This window comes from Macadamia integrifolia, chromosome 6 (genome assembly GCF_013358625.1).
Source record: "Macadamia integrifolia cultivar HAES 741 chromosome 6, SCU_Mint_v3, whole genome shotgun sequence".
In the NCBI taxonomy this organism is placed as follows: Eukaryota; Viridiplantae; Streptophyta; class Magnoliopsida; order Proteales; family Proteaceae; genus Macadamia; species Macadamia integrifolia.
The window spans coordinates 38,814,321-38,823,611 of NC_056562.1; the positions used below are offsets into that span (position 1 = coordinate 38,814,321).

At 36.1% G+C, this 9,291-nt stretch overlaps 1 protein-coding gene across 1 annotated transcript; it reads left to right on the top strand.

Annotated features, from left to right (window-relative positions):
• The first annotated feature begins 1,455 nt into the window (after positions 1 to 1,455).
• On the top strand, positions 1,456 to 2,489 carry LOC122082366 (ethylene-responsive transcription factor ERF023-like). The gene has a single exon (XM_042649872.1). The coding sequence runs from the start codon at positions 1,668 to 1,670 to the stop codon at positions 2,220 to 2,222; it is 555 nt and encodes a 184-aa protein (XP_042505806.1). The 5' UTR covers positions 1,456 to 1,667; the 3' UTR covers positions 2,223 to 2,489.
• Positions 2,490 to 9,291: the final 6,802 nt, after the last annotated feature.

A 9,291-nucleotide genomic window follows, 5' to 3' on the forward strand; every position in this document is an offset into this window, starting at 1 on the left:
TTCCAAACTCACACCGAAACCGGTGGAACCGGATGGGGGGGGTTTGGGAGGGGAGTTCGAATAAAATTCATTGTCATAAGACTCATAACTAAATATAGATGTCATTGAAAAAGAACAAGTAACTACATATTGGGAGAAAGAATATTGTTAAAGTGCGTAACATCTGCTAGCACCTTATTACGTCTATCTCTCTTCTCCTTCCTACAAAATGAACTATCACGAGGAAAAAATATTGAAATAAAGAAGCATTAGCATATGCTATATATACAGCTAGACGGGATACTCTTCCATTATTATTAGTTCCAAGCTTAAGAAAACCTTAATTTAAACGAGAGATAAACACAAACGTCTCATTGGATGGATGATGCTTACAAAACACAGTCTAGAAAGGTTAATTAGGTGCTATTAGGTGGTCTCCATGATGTAATGATGATCATCCAATGATTTCCATCTGACAGACAGACAACGTGTACAGATGGACAAAGCCCCAGACCTCAAAAAAGTAATCCCATTAAGAGACGATAATCTTTTATTGGATATTTTTTTTTTATAAAGATTTTTTATTGGATATGATGAGTCCAATATTGTTAGACAACTGTTAATCATCCTTATCAAATCATTACTATTCAATTTACCACTAATTATTGCTCTGTCTCGAGTCTGTCCCTCTCCACTCTGCTCTCAATCAATCTCATGGATAACTAAGCAGCTACCAGACAATTAACGATGATGATTATGGAATTGATACTCTCCGTATCGTCTGAAACTATATGACTATCCAGGATTCAAGGGTTTCTAAACGTCATGCTGGTTCTGTTGGAAGAGAAAGAGAGAGAGAGAGAGAGAGAGAGAGAGAGAGAGAGAGAGCACGAGTCAGACAAGTTTTAATGAATGAATGAATGAATGAAAAAGGCAAAAGGGTCCTGGTATACGTGGCCTGTAGGGTGTGATCCTGACTTCCAGAGCCAGTCCAGAGCAACCCTTGTCGGGGCTAAGGTGGATCACATTAATCAATCCTCCATCAGTTAAAGGTTCCCAACCAAAAGCTAAAAGAAAGGGAGAAAATCTCACCAATATCCCGTGCTATACCGTCCACTTGCGAGTTGTGACTGTGAGTTGTGTGACCTCTTCAACCTCTCTTAAGCAAAAGGTCGAACACCTCGTAGGCACTTGTAGGGAGACACTGGGCTTTCTCAGTTCTCACCAATATTTACGATCTTGAGAGAGGGTGGGACCGATAACCTGTCCCTGTACTTGGGAACGTTTGGAATCGGAATAATATCCCGTCCACTGGCAGTGGCAGTGGCAGTGGCAGGTGGCAGTTGGCAGATGGCAGGCTTATCTCTGCTAGATCAATCGCTTTCGCCTTTGAGAGATAATGAAGACTGCGTTTGAAATTTGAGCTCTGCAAGTGATAGTAAACCCTGTTGAGGAGCGTAATCAAATTGAGAGACAAAGACCCTTTAAGCTCTACTACAAGTAAACGATGAGGAGCCTAATTTGGTCCACATCGCAGTAGAAAATTAGAGGCAGAAACGATATAAAAATTCTACTCTTACTATACGATTAAGGGCACCACCGTAAATTCAATTTTTCATACTTTCTTTATAAATCCTAATGGAAGCGACAGAGAGCCTAGCTACCTGTTTCTCTTATTTGATTTAACAATGGAGAAAGAGAAACCCAATGTTCCTCTAAGCTTACCAATGGAAAAAGAGAAACCTAAATCTGAAGCCGGAATTGGAGGTATTGGAGGTACAAGGCATCCTGTGTACAGAGGAGTGAGGAAGAGGCGATGGGGGAAATGGGTTTCAGAAATTAGGGAGCCTAGGAAGAAATCCAGAATATGGCTAGGTTCCTTCCCCACGCCTGAAATGGCTGCCAGGGCTTATGATGTCGCGGCTTATTGTCTTAAGGGGTGTAAAGCTCTGCTTAATTTCCCTGAAGAGGCTGAGTTTCTTCCTCGACCTTCCACTTCCGCCGCCAGGGACATCCAGAGGGCGGCTGCGGCAGCGGCTACGGCTACGGCTACGGCTACGGCAGAAAAATGGGTAATGTCGGAGAAGGAAGAGAAAGAGAAATCCAACAGGAGCGAGGGAGATGGCGATGAGGGTAACGATGACTTCTGGGGTCAGATTGAGTTGCCAGAGTTGATGAGCGGAGGCGGCACATTTTGGCCGGGCATGGCAACTGAGCATTTGTCTCTGTCGGAGTTTTCTTAAATATCCCATTCATACTACTTAGATGTGTTCCACGCAAGCAACGTGGATGGAATGAACGACCTCAAGCTAGCTCCACCCTCCACCCTCCACTTTTGCTCTTCTGCATTCCTCTACATCTGTAACTTTGTAAGCATATCTAATATCCCTCCTTATATTTGTCAAATAATGTAATAAATTCTCTCTCTCTCGTAATTGGCATATTGAAAAAATTGTTGTAAATCATATGCATTTCACATCAAATAAATAAATTGGACATATTAAGTATTATATTTTCCTCTCCCTCTCTTAATTGGCATATTGGAAAATTTTTTGGAAATCATATGCATTTCTCATAAAATAATGTCTGCATTTCAGAAAAAAAGAATTGGACATATTAAGTATGGGTTAATCTATTTGTCATTTTGGCGGTTACAACATAAGTTGTAACCTCTCTTTTATATCCATCAATAAATAATCATTATTTTTGCCACTTTAAGGATTAAACTGTCATTTCACTTTTGGTGAATTGAATGAAAAATTATTAAAAATTCGTATTTTATGGGTATTAAGATAAATTTATCGTCATAAAAACAATTAAAGGAGTGTCGTTGTAACCTCTCTTTTATGTCTATCAATAGATAATCATTATTTTTGCCACTTTAAGGATTAAACTGTCATTTTACTTTTGGTGAATTGAATGAAAAATTATTAAAAGTTTGTATTTTATGGGTATTAAGGTAAATCTATTGTCATAAAAACAATTAAAGGAGTGTCGGTTACTCACCTTTCGCAGGTGGAGAATAACTTGTTGTAATTTACACATTAAGTCATGTTTCTTAATTATTTGTTTTTTATACCGTATGAATGATTTTATTTATAATTTAACTTCAATTTATTTTTAAATTTCAAACACATTCCTAATCTATAACAAATTACATGTGAATCAAATATTAGTTTTACCTCTCCCAAACAGATTGGTTCTTTCATCAAGAATTAGATATCAGATCGCCTAATTGCTTGATTTGGATTGGAATTAGTGGCCATAGATATTGATTTCTAAGCATAGGAAAACCATGACCTAGATTTCATTATTCCGAATAAAAGGATAAGATGATAGCCCTAAATTAAATTATATAAATCATGGTTAAAATCAGAGCCAGTTTGAGTTGGGCTGGATTAGGCTGGTTGAAGCGCAATATTATACGATCCAGCTCATCCCTATAATTAGCATTGTGGAGATCATTGGGATGGTTATATTCATATGTGAAAAGTGGTATTGGGTTTGCAGTAGAATATGTGTAGATTAAATGAAGTAAGTATTTTGGGTATTCTATTTAATAAAGAAAGGGGTACCAATCAATCATTTTTTTTATTACAATCTACATATATCACTAATCCATAATTGTTATGTGAGAGATCTAAATTCACCCATATCATTAATCTAAAATAGGTAAAATGTTACAATCAATCCTCCTACCATACATATCATTTCCTTGATATCATACGTAAATATACATTTTTTGAATTGGATTTGGATATTGGGAATTTGGAAAGACAAATCACGTGGATGATGCATGATCTTAGTAATAGATTGAACTCTCACAATATGAAATCAAACCCAACGATTCTCTTGTGTAACTATTGTTTTTCTCAATCTCCTTCATGAAATCATCAACGATTCTCTTGTGTAACTATTGCTTTTCTCGATCTCCTTCAAAGAAATTTCAATCTCTGGTTTTACTGCTACGATGAGTTAAGCATATCATTGTTTTTTTGGTGAAAGAATTAAATTAGGAAAGTGAATAAAGAAGATTGGGATGGGATCTTGGGGTCGGATTTCCTAATATACCCTTGAACTAAATGGATGAATTTGGGGAAAGGAAATCAATTAATATTATGAAATTACGTCAATTACCCTCTATTAAAATTGAACTAAACTATGTACTAGGATATCTAATGTCTGGTTACAAATTTTGTTTGTAACCTGCTCGATTACAAATAGATGAACCCATTAAGTATGGTATTTTATAAGTAACGATACTATTGGTACATGAGGGACGAGATAACTAACCTGCCCCATAAAAGGGAAAAATGACTTCTGTGTATACTTCCTTTTGCGTTTTCATTAACTCTCACGCATGTGCATAAAATGCATTCCTCCGTAGAAAATATTTACCTAATATAATAATAAAAAAATATATATTATTATTATTATTATTATTTCCTTATAAAAGTATTTCATTTGATGGGTAGAAAATGATATGAAAAAACTTAAAAGAAAGATAAAACCAAGTAGGCAGGTACTCATTCTTCTTCCATGTGGGAAAATAAATATATTCATCTACCAAATTTATCCATAGTTGTTCACAATAAAAATTTCATTTTAATGTTAAAAAATAATAGTAAATAAAGTATCATCTCAATTATTTAAAAAAACTTTAGGAAATCCTCGGAAAGGGCATATAAGGTATATGGGGCATATCACTACAAAATTGGGAAATGATTAAATATGTATGTAGCCTTAACCTCCGCTTCATGGAGAGGTTGTCTCCTAATTCAAACCACCTTTGTAAGCCTTGTTATCTTAGAAAAGTTATATAGTGTAACAATTACCATGTTTTCTTCAAATATGTGGGAAAGACAGTGAAATGATATATAATCCCAACCCCCACCAAAAAAAAAATCTTGTTTCAATTTATCACAAAATATTTTGTCATTAACTTTAGAAGATGCGATTAATTAGTATGAGAAAAAATGATACCTCAAAGAAGGAATAAATTACAGCTTGCGAAACTCTGCAAACACTCCTTACACTTATATGTAGGTTTGAGTAGAATTTGTATCCCTTTGTTGGAAGCATTGGCATTTATCTTAGGCAAAAATTTCCTAATCAGCAAACCAAGTAATAAAAGTGTCTTTGGTCATATCTAATTCTTCCACATGCAAGGATCAAATAGCAAATACGTATAGGCATTGGATTCTTAGAAGATGATTTGAAATATTTATCTCATGTCAAATTTTAAATTTAAATTCAATCATTTATCTCCCAATGTATTGATATGCATTTCCCTGCATGTTTACATGCCCACTTACTAGTACTCCATACACTAGTACTAATTTTTCAATGTTTGTACAAGTGACTTATTAGGTTGGTTTGCACCGTTCTCATCAAAGCTTGGCCTGAGACTTGTACTTGAATTCAAGTCCCCTCCCGCACGTTAGGTGCCCAGCCGACGCATCCCCCTCCTGCCCTATCGGGTGCTTAATCCTCGTTGGAACCACCATAGAGGTGGGCCCACCTTGAAAGAAAAAAGAAGTAACGCTGGCCAATAGAGTGGTTTTTTTACAAATACCAAAACCTAACCCTTGCGTGTTTGAATTCATATATGCCTACCAGGCCACCACAACTAGTGGGAGCAAAGCAGTGTCTGTGGCTCCGTATCCACTGTTCTTTGTAAATCCTTATCTTCTTTCACTATTTTTGGTTATAACGTAAATCGTTATCTTACCTCCATAAGTTCATAGATGAAGAAAGAGGATGAGGACGTTTTTATGAAATCAGAAGAGATCAAATACATGTTATTGTTCAAGTATTTATCACAGTACCATAAGATGGGTGCTTGATAACAACAACTGCCTAGTACAGTTAGCTGTTATCTACATCCCCTATCTACTTATAAAAAAAAAACAAGATGGGCGCTTGACAACCATTTTTTTTCACGTGCCCACAGGACTTTTGTTTAATGAAAGTTTTTCATGAGTCCACATCTCTGCTAGATATTCAAAAAAATAAAATAATAATGTATCCAATTCTTTGTCCTTCATTGTTGGGCCCTCATAAGAGGCAAAGACTAAGGTGGGCTGCGTATAGGCACATTATGTATTCTATTATTAATTTTTTTTTGGATGAAAATGAATTCTTTTTGTATTGAATCTCTCTCTATTATCCTCGTTGATGTGATTTTTTCACTTCTACGCCATTTTTTAGGTTTGATAATGGTATAACCTAAGGGTGTTGACTCGATCATCTGTTCGGTTGAAGTTTGAGATCAATCCAGTCAATTACTAAACATGTCAGGCTCAAACACCTATCAATTAATAAGTGGACGTATCAAGTGTAAGGTAGTGGCTAGCAGTCTCAGAACCGAGACCAACCGAATACTATGACCGACTGTTTATAGCTTGATTAGTCTGTTTACGACTTTTAAACAGTTTATGGCCTATTTAATGACACTTTATAACCTGTTTAAAGACCAACTACACTGAGCCTGATTATGCATCGGTAATAGATTAATTTGATAGGAACATATCGATGCCTTGGCCTAAAATGCTAATTTATGTAAACAAGCGGAAATGATTCCGGATATCGAATTGGTAGGGATCAATAGACCCGATTGAATGTCATTCCTTAGGGCCCGTTTGATAACGTTTCTGCCGTTTCTGTTTCTAGAAACATATCTGTTTCTAGAAGCAAAAACATATATGTTTCTAGAAGCAGAAACATAGCTGTTTCTAGAAACAGAAAGGGAATTTAAGGTGTTTGATAAGTCATGTTTATGGAAGTCGATAGTAACTAGTGAAAGAATGGCCATGAGTCATTTTCAGAAATGGCAACCTGTTTTGCCTGGGTCTTTTCTTGAACCATAAATAGGTAGAAATTTTAAATTTCAATTTCTATTTCTGAAAACAAGTGAAACGAAACAATTTTATCATACGTTTTTTGTTCTATTTCTACAATTTCTGGACACATAAACAACAGAAATGCGTTTCTTGAAACGTTATCAAACAGGCGTTAGTATAATCACATCTAGTTACAAGGAATTGTCATTGTCTAAAATATTATCATAAAAAAAAAAACAAATCTCTATTATTACGTTGACAAAAGATTTACATAATCCTGAAATCTCGATTATCTAAAATACCATTGGTCAAATTTGTCAACTTGATTATTCGGTGATGGTTCTTGCAATGAACATGACCCTTTTTATTTATTTATTTTAATATATCTTTGGAGCTTGATTTCCATAATTATAAGTTCAAGAAATAATGAACCCGGAGTATCCAGTGCCACAATCCTTTTAGATAGGATTATGGACATAAAAAAAAGATGTAGAAACGTAACTCTAAAAATGATTCAGAAGTTAATGTAGAAATAAGAACAAACAATGTATACAGGTTTAATTACAAGGTTCGACAAGATTGTCAATATCCTCGGCAAGATTGCTTATGTTGGTCGTTTTGTTCTATCAAGGTTACACTAGAACTTTTTAAATCAAACTACGTCGACGAAATATAAAATATCGGAAACCAACAAAAGAATCAGTGAGATTAGCATTTTATTCCACAAAACGAGCCCGTCATATGATTGACAGAAATACACCAATTACGTTCTTAAATGGGCACTAAGCTTTGGATCCTTTCATTCCGAGTAGGGCCAGTGGAGCTTTAAGTTCTTGCAAGTTACAACTACAGAAAGCCTTTGTCTGGCATGAGTGAAGTCAAATAAGACAAGGACAGCCAGAGAGAGAGAGAGAGAGACAGAGAGGTATCAGTGCTTGTCTGTGATGAAGAAGAGGCTAAAGAGGACGGAGGTTGAGAATGGCCCAAATTTTGAATGGTTGAGGTAGTGGCCGCACGTCATGGATCAAAATGGTCCTTAGTCCTCTCACACAATAAGGTGAAGGGAAAGACTCAACCGAAACAGAGACACATTTGGCTATAGCTACTGTTGGAAATTAAAGGTTGAGAGACAAGAAGAGGAGGAGCAAGAGGATCAGGGAACTACTCAAAGCTGTAGTACTGACGTCTCATCCTGTTCTCACGTCAATGAATAGTTTTGGGCCCTTTGGCTGGCCAATATAGTAGGGCAAAACCAATATTGCACGTGATGTGGATTGGCTAGAATAGGTGATCAAGGCCTTCTAGTGGAGGGAATTTCACTTTGATCCTCCTTATTCTGAGATCCGATCAAGTCCTTATTGCGAGTTTTTTTATAGAGCTGATCCACATAGATGGAATCTATCTAATAAATAATCTATGATGGATTCCATCTGTGTGGAGCAGCCCGTATGTGAATGGTTCACGTACGAGAATCTGATCCATTTTCTCTTATTCTCTCATTTTCATTTCCACGGGTGAAATCTCCTCTCTCTCTCTCTTCTCGGTTATCAAACAGTCTCTTTTTCTTACAGAAATAATCCCCAAGAGACTTAATTCTTCGGATGTGAGCTTACATAACATATGGTTGCATAAATCTGTTAGTGCATGTATTGATTCTGGACATAATCATAGAATGAGCTTTTGTGGAATTGTAATTCTGAAGGATTAATTATTTGGTTACCCTGATGAGTCTTTCAGTTGGATTCATCTGAAATATATCTAGAAAGCTGTTCAGTTTTGCTGAGTCTGTCAATTGGATTCAACTAGAATCTGCCCAAAAAATTGATTGCCTTGAATCTGTCAGTTAGATTCATCTCTCTCTCTCTTCAAGTAAAATTTTTTTTTTCTCATCTTTTATATTTATTGAACAAGACTCTTTTGCCTTTTTATGAATGCTGGCCCGCCTTTTGTTTTCATCAGGCAAACTGTGGCCCATGAAGACGCCACAACCCATACGGAACATTAAAACCAATTAGGCCCATGAGAAACAAGTTAACTTATGGGTGTGGGACCAAAAGGTGGAGAAAAAAAATCGAACTCAGGGCCTCCACCACTTTGACAGGCTTGGTCCCTAGCCTAATGAGACATTGACACTAGAAGTGATGTTGATTTGTTGTCTAACCTATTATTCCTTCGAGAGAATTTGTTCAGCTCAAGCTTCTTTCGTGAGAAGAAAGGGGGGAAGAATTGGGAAAAGAATTGCACTTTCAATTGCTAATTCTTGATCATTGCGTCGATCTATCATGGTTTTAAATATAGGTATTGATATAGCCCTGAATAATTGATATTAATATCGATGCAAATCAACTACACCTCATTGATTGGATGGTTTTGCCCTCAATTTCAATAAAAAAAAATGGTCCTCTAGATAGAGTTACACCTAATAAGAACCAAACTATTAATATTCTGGTACCTTTTTTTTTTTTTTTAA